General features: G+C 35.9%; 1 protein-coding gene across 1 annotated transcript in view; it reads left to right on the forward strand.

The window, feature by feature from the left end:
• The window catches only part of LOC150080058 (protein turtle-like), a 189,802-nt gene that overhangs the window by 151,244 nt on the left and 13,894 nt on the right, over positions 1 to 24,664 (forward strand). Inside the window, exons 3-11 of the mRNA XM_090382042.1 lie at positions 6,139 to 6,249; positions 6,517 to 6,720; positions 13,044 to 13,340; positions 13,446 to 13,736; positions 19,018 to 19,305; positions 19,591 to 19,893; positions 20,591 to 20,719; positions 21,509 to 21,536; positions 22,292 to 22,377. Coding sequence (XP_090238168.1) covers positions 6,139 to 6,249; positions 6,517 to 6,720; positions 13,044 to 13,340; positions 13,446 to 13,736; positions 19,018 to 19,305; positions 19,591 to 19,893; positions 20,591 to 20,719; positions 21,509 to 21,536; positions 22,292 to 22,377 — 1,737 coding nt within the window. The remainder of the gene's footprint in view (positions 1 to 6,138; positions 6,250 to 6,516; positions 6,721 to 13,043; positions 13,341 to 13,445; positions 13,737 to 19,017; positions 19,306 to 19,590; positions 19,894 to 20,590; positions 20,720 to 21,508; positions 21,537 to 22,291; positions 22,378 to 24,664) is intronic.

Below are 24,664 nucleotides of genomic sequence, written 5' to 3' on the forward strand. Positions count from 1 at the left end.
CATCGCCCTTCTAGCCAAAGTAATCACTGGAATTTACGAAGCATCTGATATCCTAAGTAAAATAAACTTCAATGCTCCTTGTAGACAAGTCAGGAACCTTACACCGTTTCGCCTTGACTCTGCCAACACGGACTTAATGAAGTTCAGTCCACTGAACAGAATCAGCAAATCAGCAAATGACTCTCGCATTGACTTCTTTGACAACTCCCAATCACTGATGAACTCCATCCACAAGTTTGCCTCTTCACTTAAACTGCAAAGTGACTAGCTCACATCTAATTATTGTAGCTTTTTATTTGTTATATTATTTTTCTATTCTCTAACGGATTAATTATTACTTGTTTTACCGGTAACTTAACTTAATACAATCCTCTTTTGTACATATGCTTTTATTGTTTGAATCTATATCAATGTTTATCGTCCTGTTGGATTTCATATTATTGTTATTATGTTTATTGATCTGATCTCAGATACACTGTTAATGGTTACCTGTTGTGTATCTTGTTATTAATAAAATAAAAATAAAATAAAAAATAAAAAACTCAAGGGCATATTTGAACATCCTTAAGGATGAGCTAAAGATCATCCCTAAGTACAGGGCTGCTTTCAAGATGGCAATGGTATCCAGCCACCTTGCCAAATCTGAAAGAGTGGTTGGAGTGAAACGAGATCAACTTCAAGCATCTGCCTGCGCTAGCCAGCCAATTGTATAGATTTCAATCTTACTGAGCAACTGTGGGATCAAATGGAAAGACATTAGCTCAATCTTTTGCCCACATCGTCGACGAACTGAAGACAGTTTTGTGTAATGAGAGGTCTAATAAGCCTATTAATAATGTTGATAATAACGAATCGAATCTTTTTTATGAACCATCGAATAATTCTATCTGTTTGTAAGAAAAGAGGTCAGCCACGTGATGTACCGGAAATATTCGCCTAACCAATGCTTTCTTGTCATGTGCTTCATTATTTGGAGTATAAATTTTTGTTTCTATTAATTAATCCCTTATACTTTCATTCCATTCTTTTTTTTTTAATAAATTTATTTTCTTGAAAATTTCAAATCACCAATTTTCATGTCCAACGTTAGAAATTTTTTTCGTTTTTTTGTTTAATTACTCTTAACTCGCATTCACCCAGTCTTTCATATTTTGCATTACAATTAAAAAAAATCAAACAAAAAAGCAGCTCTCCGAGAGTTGTCTCCATAGGCATTTCTGTTGACACATAAAAGTATGTTTTCGCTATTTCCAGAAAGCCATTCTGTTATTTAAAAAAATAATAAGAGATCTACTTACTTTTTTCAGGCTGTACACATTAAATAACAGTCGATACGCAAAAACAATCTCCATATATAAAAGCTTTCGTTACCATGGTTGTGTGTGCTAGAAAAAAAATAAAATAAAGAGGTTCGCTGTAAAGCAGAGTCTCTGCATATCAGCATTTGCGTGTAGTGTAAATAATTAACTATGGAACAACATACATTTCATGTAGGCAGCTCTTTGTACAGATAGTCGTTTTAAAAATGCTTGGGATAACAGAACTACTGCAGTATGAGAATGACAAAAACCAACCCAGGCGCAAATAAGTAAGATTATTTAGAAAATCATTTCTTCTTACTTGCGCAGAAGCATAATATTGAACTATTAGGTCGCATTGGAAATGCTGTCATCGAGGACAAAATAAGTAAGAAGATAATGACAGATGCTGATCGAACGAATGGTGCAGGAGGGTGACAAACCGATGTGATCTACTCTCGAGGTATCAGAAATGTACGTAAAATGCTGTACAGTATTATTAATATGGGTGACCATTGCTCCTATTCATGTTATGACGGCTTCCTGTATTATAAGAGAATGCAAGTCAGGTACTTTGACTTTCCAATTTGTTTTCTTTATTGCATTTTCGATACAAATTATTGTTCTTTATTGCATATTTGTCTTGTCTACTTTGTCTTCTTGTCCAGGCACAAGAAACAGCGTGATCTTGTTCTGGGAACCAAAGGTGTAAATATCTGAAGAAGTTCCTTATGTTTATTTCCGATAGTTGGGAAGGGTTGCCTTTTGTGGCATATAACACAAATGAATCCAAAAAATAACATAGATTTTTATCCAATACACAAGGCGTCTTCTAAACAGACTCACCGTTTTATAAATTTTATACAATATTCATACTCACTCACATAACTCATTTTACATTTTTTTTATTTATTATACGAAGTGTTTCCTGTAAAATATCGTACTTTAAAACATAGATAAATGAATTCATTTATACAATACATAAATCGATATATTTAGTACATAGATCCACTTGGTCCAGTCCAGTAGGCAATGTAGTCAATGATATTCCAATGAGTCTCAAAAATGCTAAGGGACTACAACCCTACTAGAAAGGAAGCTCACTAAAATGCTATCAGTCCATTAATAAAAAAAAAGTGCACACTGATAAATTTAAATTTTACTCTAAACTTTTTATATATGGCTCGTCTCCATAGTGCGAGACCCTCCTGCGTAGCACAGTTGGTAGAATCGCCGTTCTCCCAACATCGGATGGAAAAGACCCGAGTTCAAGTTCCCGTGGATGAAGTGATGAATTTTTATGGGCCTTTTTTACAACTTGGTTGACTTATTCGGTCTCAGGCGAGGGTAGCATAAATCGTTAAATCATAACATACGAAATTTACGAGCAACATGGCCTTAGTCACTGATTCTCCTAAAACCCAAAAACAACATAGTGTAAGGTTAAAACCAGCTGATTACTGCTGAAAAGAAAGATCTGTAGGGAAAACCACAAAAAATACAAGTGAAAACTTTTGCAATAGAAACATAGTGGACTCGGTATATTTTTATGTCGGATTTAAATGTGCAGCTTGTTTTCCCACCACCCTCAGTTTTCAAGAAATTTCATATTTCAGTTTTCGCGTACTTAGATTTTGGTCTATCTGTTAGATCCTGCTGCAGTGGGCAGTTTCTGGCTATTTTACCCCCTTCCTTACTTAATCCTATATTCCACACGGATATATAAAACTACCCTCACAAGCAGGACAATCAATCGGAGCTATAAGTGTTAGTTAACGTTGTTATAGCAAACGCATGCTCTTTTTATAGTTTTTGGTGTCATTTGTGGTGGAAGGTGCTTTTAAAATAACACATCTGTGATGAATCCACCAAAATCAATGAACAAACTATAGTATATTGCTATTCTGAAAGGTAGCAAGCTATATGTCGTTTTATACAGAACATAACAATCGATGTTAACCAACTGCCCATAAAGATCTTCCTACACCTTGAAGAGCACAACTTTATTTGTACAGTGGAAGCATGGTTAAATCATAACAGATTGGTTTCTTAATTACACTTCTCTAGTTATAACTATATTGGGAGCAACAGAAAGGAAATGAAGAGTGGAGGAATATCCACCTCCTTCAGAAGGAATGCTCAAAAAATCCAAGTACTTATATCTTATTTACCTCCCGATGGATCACAGTGCAGACTCCAAACTGAACTCTTGGTTTTGATAGCAAAGTATCTAGCCTCTGATATACCAGTGATTGTAATTGGGGACTTTAGTATCTGCTATTAGGCATGAGGAAACTAAAAGAATACTTAGATGTAACCTTCCAGACCTTAGGTTTATTCCAACTAAGAACATTCCCGACTATGGAAGATGAATATTTGGATTACTATAACCTAGTAAACATTAAAAATATCGTTCTTCGACATAAATTTAACTGAGATCACTGTAAATTTATTGTGAAATTCAGCCGTCCAATTATGCAAGTGAGCCGCACACCGAAGAGTACAACTGTTAAACCAAGAAAATATATTCTGAAAACTTTGCAAAACCTGAAATCGTCTTAAAATATCTTAAGACATGTAACTAACTGGAATGCTCTGTGTAATTTCTCAAAAGCTTACGACCTTGATTATTTATTAATTGTCTACGAGTGTACCTGAAAAGAAATAAGATTCGCTCACAGATCCTCAGATTACTTATTTAAAACAAGCTTTGTTGTAAAAAAAAAACTTGCAGGAAATAAAAAAAATCAGGAAAAATTGACGATCACGTGGATTACAAGGGAAAAAAAAGAGCCGTATTAAAAAAAAAAAGAATAAGACTAGGAGCATACTTTGAAGAGGTGTTTCCAAAACTAAAATATTCAAAAAGAACAGTAAAAAAAATGCTGCCGCTTTTTAAATGGGAAAAAATACATTCAAGAACTACTGGGCTATGTCTGAAAGGCATTCCACTGTGGATCTAGCTAGGAAAGTGCAAGAAAATCAGCTGGAGAATAGGATATAACAAATCTATGTAGCAGCGAGTAGCGTCTTGTATGGGATTACATTATCTAATGGTTCTTTATCAAAAGAAAATCTCATTCATGCTATGAATTCTCTGCCTAAAAGTATATGACCCGCATCGACGAGTTCCCTATTTTTATTTTAAAGATATGCAGTGCCTATATTGTTCATGTATTGTTACAAACATTCAGAAAGTATGCTGAGAGAGATGGAGCTCTTCGGAAAAGACAGAATCACTTTGTTAGGTTTTTGCCTACAATGAAGAACTGTAAAGACCCTTCTGAATTCCGGTCTATATCGATCATTTGTGCACTACTGAAACTCTTTGAAAAACCATCCTTCCTGAATTAACACAACAGTGCCTTGGGCATTGGCCTGGAATGCAACAAGCCCTGAATGAAAAGGCCCAAATTTACATCATATTCTTCAGTATAAAGGCGCCTTTTGATACTGTGTCAATACTCGCCCTTGAAAATGTATTTCTGCATTGAGGGCAAACTATTGCAGATTATTAAGGGTATATCGATGCCCAGACATTTAATAGTATTTTATCAAGAATTATAAGCCAAATCCACCTTCACTTGGGGCGTACCACAAGATGGAGTGATGTCAAATACGCTGTTTGCAGCAGCCCTTGAGCCTCTGATAGTATCGACGTAATTTTATTTGTTATAATGATGATATTAAATATTTTGTATCTCTAATGAAAGAGTTCTCGCTCCTAATGTCAATACACGTCCCATCGCCAAACTTTATGATTCGCAAACACACTTATCTGAAATAGGTTGACACCCAAACTCTGACTGGTCAACACAGGTAGCTATAACTATAAGAAGAGAAACGGTCAAACTGATTTACTTCTTAATGGATTGTAGGTTAGAAAAAGTCAGCTCTAACACTGACCTGGCAATGACGTATAATGAAGGCCTCGTCTTCCAACAGTTCTTTTAAAACACCAGAATAAAAACTGTAACTGTTATGTTGGCTTCAAAACAGGAAACAACAGGCATTCGTAATCAACAGCCAGTACTAAAAATGTCTGATCCCCGTTCCTCTATATGCCTCAACAATTTGGTTCTCTGCCTCACATACCTATTTAAGGAAGTTCTTGGGTCTAGAATACAAGATGTTTCGGAGGATAAATAGGACTTCCTATAACCCAATTACAACATCAAGAGTTATATCATATTCAAACTTGTATTATCTAGACTGGCAGCTTAGATGCCCCTCAAACTTGTCGGTTAGAAGGTAGGCAAAACTGTCTCCATAAAGCGTACCACACTCCTAGAAAAAAAAGTTTCTTCTAAATAAATTTCTATAAGCGCAGCCTTCATTCGTCTATAAATCTGTGAGTTTTAGCAATATCGAACTTCAAATTTATATTCAGCTCTTCAAAACCCATGAGAAGCATCGTATTTAGGGATGAAAAAATTTGAAAAGCTTAAAATTTGTTGTTCAGTGTAATTAAAACAAATGGGGTGCATTAATTTAATTGTACGATAGGACAAACCCGTAAAATGAACAGTCATGCTCCTAAATATTGTACCGATTTTATTCTTTATTTGATAAATGAAATTAATTGCAATAAATCTTTAATCACAGACTCATTCCAAATGTCGAAACCTTTATATAATGAATTTAACCAAGTATAATGGCAAAGCGTTTGATAAAGGTGTTTGTTTAACTTGACAGTTATATTATGTAGAATTTTTATCGTGTGTTTGGTTAATAGTGATTTCCCTAAAGACTCCCGATTTATCGATTCTTTGTTTACCTTTACTTAATGTATCTTGCTTTGCTTGCCATTACTTATTTTTACTTGAATTTTCTTATTTAGTTCCAGCTAAGAAACCAATAATCACTGACCATAATGGGGAAATCTTACAAAGCTTAATAGGGCCGCATAATGAAGGAGACAGACTCCATCTGGTGTGCGAAACAGAAGGAGGTAAGAGGATGAAATAGGACCATAATTGAAAAATTATTCCAATCATGAAACGAATTAAAAATATTGGGACCTACAAAATGGTCTGTAAAGTACCAGCCGTTCTATTGTGACCTCCAATTAACTGAATTTCTTTTTTTATTTGTCTCGTGAATTGGAAACTGTAAATAGTTACCTGCAGAGTTAAGTGAAAATATAATTATAATGTATATTACATTTGTGTTCACTCTTATTTTGCATTATACTTATGCATATTTTATTTATTTTCAGGAAAGCCCATTCCATCTCTAACTTGGTGGAGAGAATCTGTTTTGTTAGACGACAGTTACGAAGTCAGTCCTTTGGGAGTCGTCCGCAATGAAATTGAGATACCAACACTCAAGCGACATGATCTGATGGCTGTATTCACTTGCCAGGCATCGAACAACAATATATCCGTCCCTATTACCACATATGTTACTGTGGATATGAACTGTGAGTTGTTTTAATTTATTTCCTTACTTTTACAAACACATATTATTAGTTCTTGTTTTCTCGCAACAAAAGGAAATTAAAATGTATACGCATACCTGAAGATACTTCTGAAGATGCTAGCTATACTTCTGTTATAATCCTTATATTAGAATTTACTTGTCCTATATACACTTATAATTTCGAACAAATTCGTATCTTATTCAAACAAGTTCGTATCAAGCAAAAAAAAATGGAAAAAATGAAACAAGTGTTTTAAAATACGTATCTTCTGAGGTATTATCTATTAATTGTGTGTATACTAAGAGCCAATGCAAATCAGGCTGGGGCCTCGGATTATTGTGTTTGTAATTGTGTAATATTCCATCGGTTTTCTGTATTATGGACAAAAACACCGTGTTGCTATTTGTAGCCTTAGTATTGGTAGCGGAAATCTTGCAACCATTCTTTCTCGATTTGAATTTATTCCACCCCAAGTCTGAGCTTGAGGAAGAATGCCATCAGTATTGAGTTTAATCAATCTATTTAAATCATTAAACACTTCAGTCACATTTCCTCGCAGGTGCCCAGTCTCCAGATTCTTGGGTACTTTGGGGCAATTTGAAGAACTGAAGCCTTTATTGGTAATAGCACCCTTCTGTTCCCTTTACCGTTGCCCTTCTCTGCACTCGTTCCAGCAGATTTACATCCTCCTGAAATGAGACTTCCAGACGTGCATGCAATACTCATGATGAGGTCTAACTATTTCGTCGTATAGTGAGATAATCACCTCCTTATCCCTGCTGGAAAAGTTCCTGTATATCACTAACAAAACCCAATGAGTGTCTGGACCCTGATTCAGAGACCTTCATATGTGACTGCACAATTACCTCCAAGTATTTTTCATTTTCCACTGCCTTGAGTCTAGTACCAGATTAAATATAGTTGGTACGTTAATCGGGGATTACTATTACCCGTATGTAGTACCTTGAATTTGTAGTCTTCAAATGTCATTTCTCAGCTAAGCTAATCTGCCTAATTTTTCTAGATCTGTCGTGTCTGTCCTTTCTGTACACATTGTACCCTCCCCCCATGTTCAAGTATTATATCCCCTATGCCTGAGTGACTAATGGTCTTCAAATATCTCTACAATGTCCTCATTTGATGATGCAATCAGTACTTTAATTTATTAAACTTATTAACCACGCTCCTAGCATTAGCGTACATGCAACTTTCTTACCCTAACACAGCTCATGTATTTACTTGTTTCATGATGATCAACAGCAAAGCTTCAAATCCCAGACTCCAGGCAGTTGCATGTTCCAATAGAAGCAGTGTAAGAATCACTTTCACCTCTGCCTGCAGCTCCAGTTAATCTATTCGTCTGTGTATTCCCCCCAAAGCTAGCAGTTTTCTGATCCACTTAATGCTGCCCTAATAACATCAGCAAATATCCTTGGACCGCTTCTGTTTCAGTTTATCCCTTCCCTGTAAAAACACTCTCTCCAGGGTTGAATTGATTAACAAGACTCTTAACATGTAATCTCGTCGATTGTGTCTGAGCAGAATTGCAGATACTTTCAAATTTAATTCTAACTCATGGTTTTTTCTCAACATTGCCCTGTACGTTAAGTCCTCAATTTTCCTAGTCTTAATATCATTAGTGTCAAAGTGTACAACAATATTACTTTTCGTGCCCTTCAAAAAAAGGTATCTGCTCTACAATGTAATCTACTTTTGCCTCGATAGACATACCCTGGTCTATTGCTCCTCTCCTTTTTTCACAATATATTCCCTGACAATAGAGTAACGGACAATAACTACCTCCTGTGGCAGCAGCGTATTCTGCCTTGGGGATTACCGCTGTGTTGCCTGATGCACAATTGTAATCTCTGGCGTTGAAATGAGCAGCTGAGAACTTGATGGACCATTTTAATTTATGGTAGAAAAAAACATGCACATCTCGCCTGAGCTCGACTAACTCGGCCAGGTTATGAAAAAGTCCATAAAATTCTTCGCGTCATTGACGGGATTCGAACTGAATCCTTTTCTACCCGATGTGGGAAGGACGGTAATTATATCCATCGTGCTACTCGCTAGGGCGATATGTTAACTTAACATTTATAAATCTCGCACTTTTTAAAATAATATTTTTAATATTTCAAGGCATGTAATTCGACATGACAATTTTAAGAGACTTTTCTAGAAGACTACGGAAAACACAGTTCGCATATTGCTCTTATAAATCTTATGCTGATCACTATAAATTGGATCGATTTATAGACTTTGTAGATTTGCTGTTTTTCCCATAGCAGACACTGACTGAAGACCCTAGACGCTCTCTACATCGATACATAGGTGAACTCCGTAATCTCTCCGTGTTGCTTGAATACCTATGATCATGGCTGTCGCGAGGGGGAGAGAAGGTGGCTTGCCTCCTTCACGTAGCACACCTTTAATGACTCCACATTAGTATTATAGGCCTCTAAGCTACTTTATACCACTTTACCACGCGACCTGGCACAACACATGCTATTTCGTTCACTATGATGGAAAGAGTAGTAAATTTTGCTGATGATAGAAAGATAAGTAGTGTGGTTAACGACTAGCACTACGCCAGTTTGCTCTAAAGTGATCGATCGATTTTACAAGTGACCTCAAAGTGGTAACTGAGATTTAGTGGTTAGAATCAGACATGAAATTTCCATCTTGTATAAAGAAGCGACTAGGATGTCATGCAGTATCCTATTTATGATATATAGGAACTTCACAAGTAGGGAAAAGGATGACATTTTCCCTTCATAAGAAGAAGATCATGAGATGGAATTAAGAATATTGTGTTGAGGTATAGAGGCCACACTTGAAGAAAGGCATAGACCGTATAGAAAGGGTTCATTGAAAGGCAACCAGATTGGTAAGGGATGCCGATTGGCGTCCATACGACAAACAGCCCAGAAGGTACTGACTGCAAAGCATGGTGGATATACATCTCTCGGGAGAGGGACCAAATAGCGGTATATAAGGTCCTGAAGGAAATCAAAATGAGCGGTGGAGGTATATTCCTCTGGTAAAATAAACAGGTCCCAAACAAAAAATTTTGAGGAGTATCAGAAATTTGGATGTCGTGAAGTTTACTTTGGGTAGCATGTTTTAGATTATTTAAATTATTAATATTATTAAATCCTTTATTAAAGTAGCGAGTGTTTGCTTTCACCCCTTATACACAGCCGACCGGCTAGAAGGGTCGAAAATGCAAGAATTACAATTATTTACGATATTTACACGAGTGCGTATATTTACAATATTGTTTATTAAATTCAATTATTGACAAGATTATAGTTGAAGTAAGCTGTGCGCTTCAGAGAGGCTCTTCACTCTGTACTGCTTGCTTTCGGAGTATTTCACAGGGTCTGTTGCCAATGAATTGAAAAGGTTGACTGAGTTGGTTGGGAAGAAATTCTTCAGACAGCACAGGACAGGTTACACAGTATATAGAATGCAACGGTAGGTAGGGACTGTCATTACTGCGTCCAGCACGTGGAGTAGAGATAAGTCCTCGAAGACTGGGGGCGTCAATCACACCGGTAAGCATATGAGAAAGAAGAAGAATATTCCTGGATGCAATGTGAACTCTGCAGGGAGTGATATTTAAGTTGGCATATGAAACAACCCTGGAGATGGTGAATGCGTTGCCCGTGACCCTGTTCATCCATCGTATTACCCAATACTCGACTGCCAGGAATCTTTTTATGTACGACGTCGGGGCAGAAGACCAGATTGGTGATGCATATAGTGCCATAGGTTGTAGGCACCGCTGGATGTATCCTTCGATTACATCAACGTTCTGTAACCCGGTCAGCTCTTGTCGAATTGCCCACATCGCCGAGAAAGTCTTCGATTTCATGGTCGAGAAATGGGTCTGAAAAGTAAGGCCCTCGTCCCAAGTCATGCTCAGGTCGGTGTGAGACTTCACTTTCCTTATGTGTAATAATGCATAGCCTGCTACAATAATCAAGGCGAAGGTTTTCACAAATCTCATGGAACTGGATAGCCACGTTCTAGCAACGGCGAAGTTGTGGGTGACAGAATTTTTTTTATTTTTTTTTTGTCAGGTATAAAAAGTTTGCTTCTTTGCACTTAGTCGTTGTGAATGTGGGGTTGTCTACTAAATTGATAGATCAGTGTATATGCATAACACGTTACTCCTAGCTCAACACCGTAGTAACGGGGTTATTATTATTATTATTATTCCAAACATTGACGAAATCACAGGGAAAATCTGAAGTTTGGCTAATTAAGTTTAGCTGTACGCAGAACTCATCTGAAATTGCAAATTGTCTTATCTACAACGTTGTATTTCTTTAACGAAACACCCTTAAGATCTCGTATGTGGAGGCTACCACTAAGAGACAAACAACCCAGGAGAGAATTTCACAAACTCAATTAGCGTTCAATTAAGATGCCATGTTGCGTTTCCGAAAATCGCGATACTATTTGCTGTCACGTAATCTTAATCAGCACATCGTATGGTATTTAGTTCGTGTCCAAAGTGGATTACTTAGAGTCACTAGCATCGCAAAGACACTTTGTGTAAGGAGCACACCTCATTGCCTTAAAACGTTAAAAGAAGTGTTTTCCGCAGTTTAGAAACTGAATTCTAAGTGTCTACAGCTCTGTGTGGTATTTGTCTTGAAACGAGGAACCCTTCTTTCTTTAACCCCTTCAGGTAGTTGTGTAAATTGTGAAACTTAATTTAGCTTCCGAAGATAAAGCTCATCTACGCGGTATCTATTGTAAAAATTGCCATCAAGTAGGGAGAAGAAACCTAAGAGGTTTTTTATAAAAGCGCTAACGAACACACGTATAAAGAGCTGAGTAATTAATATGCAACTGGGCAGGACGTAAGATATATCGCTGTATATCTCCCTCTTTTATCTACACCCACTTAATTGTCGTAGATAAACATATAATTGTCCGCATAATTAGCGATGTTACTTGATTATTTTATCAAGTACCGTTTCTCCTACTTTATAGCCGAGATGCCCTTTTACAGCACTCGAAGTTAGGGCTTCCTAAAAACAGCTTATGGACCGCTTAAATACACGTAATTAGCTTCATTTTGTAATGAATAGTTCATAAATCTTACACTTGATGACGCTAAAAAACAAATATTTCTACAATTAAAAGTAATGTTGGTTATTTTTTAAACAGATGCGAAATGAAATTAAATATGAAATTTTAACAGAGTTAAACTTTACATCATAAAAAACATTATTCATTTCTACAAATAGAAGAAAATTTTAAATATTATTGGGCAAGTTAAAATTAAATTACTCCTGTAGTTTTTTTGTTCTATACAGAATGATTAATAATTATATTTTAAAATATATTACTATTTTAAATTAAAATTAAAAATTGGAATTAATTTTATAGTGAAAGTTAAATCCATATTTAAAATCCAAAATCGTTATCGCAAGCCGAAAAATTAAAAAAAATTAAAATTAAAATCCCTAATGAAAATCAAGGAAAAAACAAAAATAAACAGTTTTATATTATGTAGTTAAATTTAAAAATAGTGTTTTAAATTGGCTTTAAAGTGTGCGTAATAATGTATGTTAAGGTTTACATAGTCTTGATACAGTAGTATGATCAAACGAGAGGGTACACTTGTACACCAGTTTGAATTGACCTGGTTAGAACCGACATCACTGCTAAATACGGTGATGTTTTTTTGTACACATCTATTTGTAAACTCTGCTGACCCTATATGGTCGTCCTGGAGCAAAAACAGAAAACTTATTTTATTTTGCTTTCTAAAATTTAACCGAAATTAAATTAAAATGTAAATGTTTAAATGTGAAAAGCAAAATTAAATACGTTTCTTAAAACGAAGGCTAAGGATGCCATTAGTAAAAGTCCGATGATTTTAAATCACGTAATTAAAGATATCGAAAATAAAATATTAATTAAAATAACTATATTAATCAATATCTTAACATTGTTTATAATATAATTCAATTTTAATTTAATCTGAAACTTAAACCGATATATAAAATTAAGAGCAAAATTAGCAGCAAAATTATTATTTGTTGAAATTACATTAATTATTTTTTAAATTGAAACTCAAATTTCTGATGTTGTTGAAATTATTTCATTGTAGACAAGGTTCAGCAGGATAATGCCTGCAATGCTTTTTAGTTCGGACTTCTCTGTAACGCTTGCAAGCTAAGCAGGATTACATACATCTTGCAAGCATCATAGTTTAACATACTCTTTTAATATTTATTTTATGTACATTAAAAAAAAAATTAAAAAGTCACTCATCTCCAGAGGTCTTTATTTGATAGTTAGACCCGAGGAAGTTCAGATCGAAGGCGATCGACATCCCCTCTCTGCTGGCAAACCGGTAGAGTTTGTGTGCCGAGCGACAGGCTCTAGGCCCCCGGCAACGATCACCTGGTGGAAAGGAAATACGAAGATGAAGCGCACAAAAGAGAGGATATCTATTGATGGTTACATCACCACTAGCATTTTAATATTCACCCCAACGAGCGAAGACAGCGGGAAGTACCTCTCCTGTAGAGCCGAGAACAACCTTATCCCTAACAGTGCTATTGAAGACGGATGGAAGTTAGAAATACACTGTAAGTCATTCCATTTCTTTTTTTAACTATCATTTTACGTGAATTAGAGCTCTCTGTTTATGATCAAGTAACGATGTAATGATGGCTGACTTTTATTCCATCTAGATGTCCCCCAATTGTCACTTCGGCTTGGTAGCAAACTTCGACATTCTCACATCCAAGAAGGAAACGACGTATACTTCGAATGCAATATCCGAGCAAGTCCTTGGGTAACAGAAATTGGTTGGAGGTTCGAAGGTCGCGAGCTGCACACTAACACTTCAGCTGGGGTCATTGTCAGTAACCAGTCCTTGGTGCTACAAAAAGTTCAGAGATCCAGTCGAGGACGTTACACCTGTACAGCAACAAATACCGAAGGTCAAGGCGAAAGCAATCATATCTACTTGCGGGTACAATGTAAGTGTTTTTTGACAACCTTATGTTCCGATTAGATCAGGTTTGATTAGTTTATTGTCAGATTGAAAACTGATCTCCATCTCTGAGTAATTAAAATCCTAACTGCCATGTAGTTTCACAACGAAGAAGAGATTTATGGAAAGCTTGAAATGTTCTTTCTTGTTATGAGAATACAATGTAGGAAATTCTAATGAAAGCTAGTAGTAGATTTTCTATATTTTAAAGATATAAAATTAAATACGCAGATTTGCTTCTGATGGTTGTATTCATATTTAAAATTTTCATGAAAATGCTATAATAATGTATCTATAAAGAAATGCATTAAACATATAAGAAATTAATGTAATAATATTAGTAATCGAGGGATGTGATGCAAGAAAGCAAGCTTATCGAACAGTAAGCAAGCAACACTTTTTATGTATAGTATATACAAGTATATCAGCCCTCGTGGTAGTACAGTTGGTAGAATTGCCGTCCTCCCCAAAACGAGTCCCATCGATGATATGAGTAATTTTTATGGGCCTTTTTCACAGTGAGGCTGAGTTATTCGGTCTCAGGCGAGGGTAGCATGGTTTTTTACTCCCAGAAACTCGGTTTTTCGTCCAGAAAACAGAAAACAGACCTCAGAAACACGCAATTTACAGACAATTTACACGGAGCAACATGACCTTAGTCGCCGATGTTCCTAAAACCCTACTACAACAACAACAACAAGTATATCAGTGACAATGTGTTTATGGACTGGTTGATTTTAAATAAGCATAGTAGCCTCAGAGTCCAATAACTCTATAACGCCTGATTATAAACTTATGAAATTTGGTACGTAGGTAATCACTGGAACCATGAGTATGCCACAATATTGGGACTTTCCACGGGAATGCCACAATATTGGGACGTTCCACCGAGCACACTATTTTTTTTCTAGGCTCGAGCCCTCTCTTGAACTAGATGAATTTCTGACGACTTTTTCACTTGAATTTGAGTTAGCCAGTGAGAAGGAGTGGGAGTTTTGTGTCCTTGCAAACAGGCAAACTGGTCCTGCACTCGTAATTCCAAATCCATAAACATAAGCGCAGAAAGAAATGGGAAACCACTTCGGATAATCAGTATAATTATCCAAGATTATGGACTCCTTCGGGCAGAATACTCAACATTACCAAACAAGAATAATTTGTAATTTACAGAAAAATTTTGATTTCCTATTTTTTACCATTTTCTTAGAAAGTTAATAAACTTTAATAGGCAAATCGTCAAAAATATGTATTAACTTAATACTAGTAAATATAATTTTTAGCTATCGTGGAAAAATAATATAATTTAATACGTACGTAGGACATTATATCTTATGATTTTAAGTTTGGATGATAATGTTGCTAGGCAGTCTTGCTGCACTTCTTATTTCATGTTCTATAAATGAACTGTTTTCCTATTCTTCATATGTCTGAGCTTGTGTTTGTGTTTGTTTATTTTTATACGGAAGCAACCAAGCTAAGGAAGGTTATTGCATTTTGTCTTAAATTGATGGTATTCTATGGTAAGGTTGCTTGTTTATCTCGATAAAAAATCCGAGTTTCTATGGAAAAAAAAATTGTGCATCCTTTGCTCGAGACCTCTTATCAGGGCCACCATGTTTAAAAAAGCCCATAAAGTTCCCTCGTTACGTTAGGCGTGTGTTCAGCACCAAAGCCACTAAAGCAATGAGGAGTTAGTATATATTGTCCCTGTAAGTGTACCTGTTTATTCTTCGGTATGTGTTACTTGGGACAAAACGCTCGAGTTTCCGGGACAAAATACTATACACGGTGTGGAAAGAGAACCCTTGTCATTACTGTACTAACTGTAAGGCACTTGTTTAGGTTATTATGACTATTATATCCTGATGATGTCGCATTCGCTTAATCGAATATCTAACTTAACTGATTGAAGAAAGTTTATTTTAGTTCAATTATAATAATGATATAATATAATAATTATAATTCAAATTAAAACAAAATAGCGTGTACGATTACTATGTATTTTGTAAAACCCGTGCCATAAACGATGAAGAAAAGTAATAAAACGAATACGTGAAGTAAAAAAAGTCACAGAAAATCGCAGAAAAGAATGAAATATAGCATAATTAGTGTATGGGGAAGGAGAGAACTTCTCCAAAACGATACTAAAAAGTAATTGAAGGTATAGTTAAGGTCATCAGCGGGATGGAGAATGTAAAAAGCTCTCTAAGGAATGAGTCTCTGATTGACGCCATAAAATAGAGAGATGGGCTCATTTGGACGAAGGCACTTTCTTCCTTCAACGATATACCTGTAATCTCCTGCAGCCGGCTTTATCATCTCTTGCTCATTTGCAAGAAAGGTAAACATGAAGATTATTCCTGTAAGTTTATTAGGCAATCACTATCTGCAACGCTTCTCGATGCAATATTTATGCAATCACCATCCGTGGAAGAAAAGGATTATCATAAATTTTAATTATTTAAGCCAATGGCTAAAGATAGATAATCATTAAGGAAGAGTAGGTGACTTAGACCCTATCAAGCAGCTAATGGAAATGAAGATTGGATGTGATTTTCACTATTATTAGCGTCTTTGGGTTGTTTACAGGAAGTTAAAGGCATAGAAAAGAAATGGCTGACATCTGCAGAAAGCAACATTAGAGGTAACTCTGCTTTTGATCAAAGAAATCTTTCTAAGTGCACAAAATATTAAGGAATGTAATAAATATAAACGAAGTGGTCATGAGGATCGTTCAGAAATTTCGTATTTTTTATAGTAAGCAATTAAAGAATTGACTTTAAATGCTTTGTGCTGTTAATATAATTCTTGTTTGGATTATGTACAAAGTTTGATGATTTTTCCTATTTTGTCATTTTTTTTTATATTGGATTAGTTTACTTACAATAGATACAGAGACGACTGAGGCTGACTTAAGGTCTGCTAGTGTAGATACAACTCAGAAAAACCCTAAAACAACCTAAAAGAGATCTTAGATTGTCAGTACACTGAGTAACCAATTTGCCAGTATACTTACTGGTTTCATGAAATGGGGAGATCCTTCAGTAAAGCATCATGTGTTCTTACCATGCGATATAAAGCAGGTGAGCAGATATGCATAGATGCCATATGTGGACAATTCAGCGAGAAAGCGCAAGGCGGAAGTAACTTTGAACTTTAAGTGATGCATAGTTTGAGTGACTTTGAACGTGATATGCTAGTCGGTACCATAGGTATTGGAAAAAGTATCTCGGAAACTACAACCCACTTCGAATGTATCTAGATTATTCCAATAATCAGACAACATCTAGCAGCAACCTTACTGCCGGAAACAGCTACTTAATGAGAGGTCAATGTAGGCTGACAAAATGTGTTTAGGGTAAACAGAAAAGTTATTGTCAACCAAATAACAGCTAGTCCAAAACTGTAACTCCAAAAAGGCATTAGTAGGACAGACAATTCATCATATCTCATAACGGATAGAGTATGAGGTAAAACGAAAGGCCGAACGGATTCCACTTCTGTACGCGAAAAACAAAGAAATACAGGTACAATAGGCTATGAACACTAATAATGGACGGTGAAGGGTTGGGAAACGTTACCTGGTCTGACATATCCCGGTTCTTGCTGCTTCACGCTGAGGGAAGAACCATAACAGGGAGAAAAGAGAACGAGTCCATGATCCTATCCCGCCAGGAATCGACAGTACAGGCTGGTGGTGGCAGTGTAATAGCGAAAGTGTGTTTTCGTGTTGCACATGAGCCTTTGCTATTAGTGGAGCAACTTACGGATTCCACAGGTCATCTGATAATGTTTTAGGCCAGGCAAATCCAGTGTATCCACCTGTGAAGGCGTTCTTCAATCAAGAAAACGCGCCATGTTACAGGGCCAGAATTGCACAGAAGTATTTCAAGGAAGGTGAGAGTGAATTTAGCATATTGCGGTGGCCTCCTGAATCACCAGAAGCCCAGCCAGGGATGAGATGGGAAGAGTTGTTCAGGGGAGATTCGCAATTTTCCAATTTGTAACAACTGTGGAAAGAAATTTAATTAAAATGGACCAGAATTCCTGTGTTCCGTTTTCGACGCATAGTCGAGTCCATGCCATGACAAATTCACGCTGTTCTGAGGATTAAAAGGGAGGAACATCTGCCATTAATTAGTGTAACTTGTGTATTGTGCCTATAAACTCTGTATATTCCGTAGTGTGATTTGTCTATTTTGAGAGATTTAATTTTCGATCGAAATAGTTGAGAATATGAAATTCTCAAAAATAAACTTTTTTAAAAACAACTGAGAGCATGGTGTTGATGGTTCTCAGTTTTCTTAATTTTCTGGAAAATGTACATTAGGTAAACTATAAAATATGACAAGCCATCCTAAAAATACCATAATCTTTAAATATTAATCTTTTAGCAGCGACATTATTTTTGAGCTTATTTTTTATTTTAAAAATGTTTTAAGCTTCTGTAAGCATAATTAACTTTAATAACAAACTGTTATTGCTCATTTTGAGGCAGTTATTAATAAAGCTGGCAGATTAAAATTTGAGATTTTAAATCGCACGTGTTTCGGTTATAAATTGGATTTGCATATTCTGAAAATGTCTGCCAGTCTGAATGATATCTACAGTCCAAGTTATTGAATAATGCTTACTACCCTACAGGGTTCGACTGGGAAGCAAACGTATACTGGTACACTTTTTCTTTCCAGTCGATGTCGAGACGTCAGAGCCCCCCGCCAAATTTTGAGTTCAGCCATATAAATATTTTTCCCAAGTCTCCGTGGGGGACCTTGCTATCTACCTAAGACCCACTAACTCAGCCATAGTGAGAGGAATCCATAAAAATTCCTAGCATCATTGACGGAATTCAAACTCCGGCCTGTGACGATTCCACTGTGCAACCGGCGCAGACTCAATTCACAGATAATAAAATGATAAAATTATAGTTTCCTCTGCTTCACTGACGTGGCCCCAATCTGCACCGGGAAATGCCCCGGTGTTCAGCCCGGTCAGTCCAACCCGATCTTCCTTAATCAAAACATTTAGAACTTCTATAAATTTTGAATACGTACGGCATTAAAACTAATTCGCCATTCCCCTTTCACTTTGTTCAACCAGTTAGCATAAACAAAACTTGCTTCCTTCGCACCAAGTTATAATGATGTCATTAGCATATACTGTACATATATTTTTTTGATCAAAATGCTTTGAGACGCCGACAGACCTGTATTGCTATTCAATCTTTGACAGCTTTGTAATTTCCATGTTCCATTTTTCCTCTTCAGATTCCCCTATTTGTAAGTCTAGTCAGAAAATTATCTACGGAGCAGCAAGGCACGAGGCAGTACGGGTGGTCTGCGAGGTAGAATCGGACCCTAAGGAGCTTGCATTTCGTTGGGAATTCAACAACTCTGCAGACAGTTTGGAGGTCATGACCTTTGTCAATGAGGGCACAGCGAGTATCACAACATACATTCCACGCACGGAATACGATTATGGGACCCTCTTATGTTGGGCCACAAACAGTGTTGGAACTCAAAGAGAGCCATGTGTTTATACGATCGTTCCAGCAGGTAAGTTTTGGTTTTAAAAATACCTCTTGAAAAAAAAAAGAAAACCTGTAAGTTTCGTGTAAAAGAAAGAGGCATTTTTTTCATACCTAGAATTTTAAATAAATTTAAAGAATTTAAATAAATAAATGAACAAAGTTAATATATATTTTACGTACACTAAAAGTCATAAATGATTAACATACAAAGAGTATTAGGTATAACTTTATCCACTGTACATGGCATTCCACAAATTCTAAGGTGTTTTTCCTCCACCGTGTTCAAACGTAGATTAATTCGTATTTTCAGGTCCGCCAGATGCAGTGGAGAATTGCAGCATCATCAACCAGACGGAGGACTCACTGAGTGTGGAATGTCTAGAAGGTTATGATGGAGGTTTACAACAACATTTCATTCTCGAAGTACACGATACTGGTCTACATCGTTTGCAAGCAAATGTTACCGCAAACACCCCGCTGTTTGTAGTTCGTGGGCTTCCATCAGGAACGACATTTATTGTGGTTATCTATGCTGTTAACACCAAAGGAAAAAGTCCCTCGGTTGTACTGCGATCCACAACATTGCCAGGACCAGAAAGTCAAACAAGAAGAGGTACTCGATCCAGTGTTTCGTATTTAAAATAACTATAGTGCTATTTTTATTAATATTCCAAAGTGAACATCTGAATAATTAAGGATGATCGTGCTTGTTAATCTATTATTTAATTTTTAAACAGTAAAATTACACTTTACAGATCATTTATGAAATATTTGATTAAATAAAAGAAATAGCAACCCTAATTTTAAAGTGTTAAATACGTATAACTCAATTGGAGATAAACAAAATTCAGTTAAACTGATAAATAGATAAAATGTTTATATGGACAATAAATCTTTTACGTTATCCATTAATTTTACTTTGGGTTTACAATGGTGTATTTAATTGTGTTAAGCAGGGACACATCGCAGAATTTTATTGCTAATTTTATGGAGATCGCGTGAAAAGAATGGGTGAAGATAATTACATTGCGTTCATTTTCCCAGTTTCCGTACAGGTTTACGGCATGATGCTGTAGCGAACTTTTGGCGTTTTGAAGAGTTTCCTTGAGTTTATAAATACCTTTTTCGTATGCGGCGATATTTATGACATTTTCTGTTAGTTTTAATAGTATTTAATCCCCGATTACTTCGCCATAATTATGCACATTAAATACTGAATAATGCATTGTTGCTAGGCATTAATGTTTTATAATCGACGCACAAAGAGCTCTTCGTAAATATGTAAACGAGCACCATTTCTTTCCCTTTAGATAATGTGTGGCAGCTAAATTTCAGTCCGGTGCTTATTGTCTTGATTGCAGTGGTGGTTGGATTAGTGTTTGTGGCTCTAGTGGTCGTCATGGTGATGAAATTCAAGGCAAGGAGGGGACGAGGGAAAGGTAAGGTATATTAATTTTTAATTCAATTTTAATCCAGTTAGCTCGAAATAAAATTTTTGTAATGACTTGACTAATTATCATTGCTAAATAACAACAGTCGCGAAATCATGCTGTAAATCATTTTAATTAGTTTGTGAAGGGTAAGTTAATTAGATTCCATACTTGTCTATTATGAAAATAAATTTATAATAAAAAGGCTTTCTAAATTCTTAAGGTCAAGAGTGTAGTTCATTCATAATTTTAATTCTCATTATAACTTTTCATAGCTATCAGAGGTATTTTAAGTAAATGAATAGAAGTTGTATAATTATGTAGCTTTTTTTAATCTTTAAATAATTTAATTAATTTTAAATTGAATTATAAGATATCGAATATACAGGTTTATTTTTCAAGGCTACTACTACACCGCCGCCATCTATCGGCTAAATTGTAACTCACCAATGCCATAATTTTCTTGTAATGAAATCAAATATTATTACAAGAATAATACTTTGAAAAAAATTACAAGAGTTCTTTTATTTTCATTTGTTGTTTTGTAAGTTGTTTCTTCTATTTTGCATGTGCTTCAAGATCATGCAAATTAGAAGCTAAATTTCAAAAACGTATTTGTTTATTTTTAATTTTAATGTAAAATTTAATTATTAAAGATATCAAATGTTATATTTTACAAAGCGCCATCTATCGGTATAAACCAAAAATAAAAAAATGCCATATGCTGAATATTTTGAAATGCAAAATATGATGATCAACTTTTTCTTTTTTATACCTTATATTATTTCTATCTTCCAGATAACAACGTAGACAGAAAAACTTACAAGTAAGTAGTTTATTTTTAAAAGTATGTTATTTTTTTAAATGTATAATGATAAGTATTAATAATTAAATGTACTTTAAATATGAATGTTTATCAGGCTTGTTTCTCGCATATTTTAACTTGCACTTTATTCTCTAATTTCTGTTTGTAATTTCGGAACTGTCACTTAGATTATTAAACGAAGTTCAGCAGAGCTAGGTAAGTTAGTACTGGCTTATCGTGTCGACCTATGTAATAATGGAGAACACAATGTGTTGAATGGGGGTGTTTGATATATATAATTTATTTTGTGCAGTTCAGTTAGATCAGGCGAGATGACGTTTGAAATGAATATTTTACTGATGCTTCTGGATCAACTACTTCCATTGTAATTATTGATTACTTGAAATATTCTAAAAGAATCAGTTATGATGCTCTTCGTTTTCACTAAAACTAGAAAGATCTTCAGAAAAAAAAATAATAATAATATATCTGATATTGGCATTGTGCTGCCATCTAGTAGCATAGAGATAAAACATGTAATTCGGAAATTTTGCACCGTGTTTCTTAATGCTCTTAAAGACACTTAACTCTTAATGACTCTTAATGCACTTAAATGGTATTAAGATTTATAATTCATTTCCTGATAAAAAAATAAAATAGCATAAATGAATTTCCTTTTTACAATACTGATAATAATGAAGCGATCATTTCTTTAATATTTTTATGTGTCTAAGAAATAATGGATAAGTAACAGATATGGTAATTATTCTGCGAAGGTTGCAGACTTCCCTGAGAAAAGATGACGAACATACAGATTCCAGCAAAAGTCCTGGTGAAGAAAAATGTCCAGATATTATTCCAGGTACGTTTCAACAATTTCTCTTAGTTTATTTGGAATAATTAGTGCTTTTAAACAAAACCTGTCATTCGCTGTAATACTTGAAAAATGTATGATCTTGCAACGTTTAACATCAGCTCGAACAGAGTTTGATTATATGTTAAAACCATTTAGTTTTGATATCAATGAAACATCTTTAAAAGTGATGGCGCTATTTATTCGAGTCGAATGTCCTCTGTGGTTCTATAACGCTGTGGATACAAGTTAATCAGTTTAATCCGCGAAGCCCATTACTTTCTAAATATAAATTATCTACCACTGTGTCCAGTGACGACTGTCACTTTGTACATATATATCATGCAGTAATTACGGTCCGATCGCATGCCTAATATTGCTAGCTCACCGGCCTCCACTTCCTCTTGGACCTTTATTGGTCTAATTTGATATTCCGCCTTCTACATCATTGATCACCAGGAGTAGCGGTCTGGCATGATAAACCATTCCCTGAATTATCCTTAACTTAATTTCGACCCTTTGTGAGCGTGGCTGTGTGTGTGTGTGTGTGTGTGTGTGTGTGTTCGCGCTTCTCTGTCTGCTTTATACGTTGCTTGCCTTTTGCACCGATAGAAGCGGCTGGAAAATTTAGGTGCAATTTATTAAAATACAGAATCAATACAGCGCCAATTACTCTAACATCCATTTTGGAACTTTAAGAAATAAAACGTGATTTATAATGCACACAAGTCAAAATATTAGAGATGTAGTTGCATATTTCATCGAGTTTCTAACTGGCCAACCAGCTGAGCCTAATTATGAAACTGGTTAATATCGGGTTAACTACTTAGCCAATTAAGAAACTGACAACATGTATAAGTAAAGAATAATTCGGAGATTTACCAGTTCAATAATTCGGGGATTTACCAATTCATTTCTGAAATTATTATAGCGTACATACACTGCCCTACTATTAATATCCGGACACTTGCTTTTAGACAAAAAAAAAAAAAAAAGCTATTGTTCCATTTAATATTTTATACTGAAACCTTTTGCTTTTATGACGGCCTTCAATCTTCGCGGCATACTCTCAGCCCACTTTTTATAAATGTCAGGTGATATGTTCCTCCACTTGGCCTTGAACGCACCCACCAGTTTGTCATTGTTCTTTGGACGATCTCGACATGTACGTACCCGACGATTCGATACATCCCAAAGATACTCGATAGGGTTCAGATCAGCAATCGGCTGGCCAACCCAACTTTTCCTCAACCATATCCTCAAACCACCCTGTTACGACCTGAGCAATATGGTATGGCGCGTTGTCTTCCTGATACAGATATGGGACTTCCCCGAAGTATTGTCATAATGTTGGTAGTGCATAATTCTCCAGGCTCTCCTGGTATTGCACAGCATTCATGGTTTTGTCGATAACGACTAATGGACCCAAGGTAAACCATGAAAATCAGACCCATACCATGACACTGCCTCCACCAAACTTAATTGTTTGGAGGATACAATCAGGAGGGAACTGTTCCCCTGGCATTTGCAATACCTACGAGAAGCCATCAGACTGGTAGAGTGGAAACCTCGACTCGTCAGTCCATAGGACTGTTTTCCACTGCTCTACAGCCCAGGATTTGCGCTCCTTACATCATGCTAATCGGCGTCTAGCATTTGTTGAGAAGATCAATGGCTTGTGAACAGCTGCACGATCATTGTAATCATGGAATGTCCTTCGTATTGTACTAGTGCTGACATGAGTTCCAATACTCTCACACAGGGTTTATATGACTTGAGACAATGGAAAATTACGGTTTGCGCGTACAGTTCTTCGCAGAATGCTCTTGTTCCGTTCTGTTAGTTTTCGAGGTTTGCTAGGCCGTTTTTTTTGCAGATTCAGTCCTATTCCTCTCCTATTTGCATATGACGTCACTAACCGTTGACCTAGGGATCCCCAGAGTGACTGCGGTGTCTCGTACAGAACGGTTGCTTATGTGGCATCCTACTATCATTCCGCGTTGAAAGTCTGTTAATTCTGTTGAACGTGTCATCTTGCATGCCTACTTTTGAAATTTCTGTTCGAAGCCCAGTGTGCATATTTATAGCAGGTTCTGTGACGTGTTCAATACATAGGACCTGTTTCCCCATTCATGGAGGGGTGTCCGGATATTAATGGTAGGGCAGTATATACTGCTTAGAATAAATTACACAGACGCTATTCAAGATACAGTTTACTGGTATGCTAGTTACTAGATTTGCATGTTTGACCATGCTTCCATTTCGCAATTAAAAAATAATTATGGCGATTTTATTG

The sequence above is a fragment of the Mastigoproctus giganteus genome, chromosome 9 (genome assembly GCF_048544385.1).
Source record: "Mastigoproctus giganteus isolate SK-2022 chromosome 9, ASM4854438v1, whole genome shotgun sequence".
Classification (NCBI taxonomy): Eukaryota; Metazoa; Arthropoda; class Arachnida; order Uropygi; family Thelyphonidae; genus Mastigoproctus; species Mastigoproctus giganteus.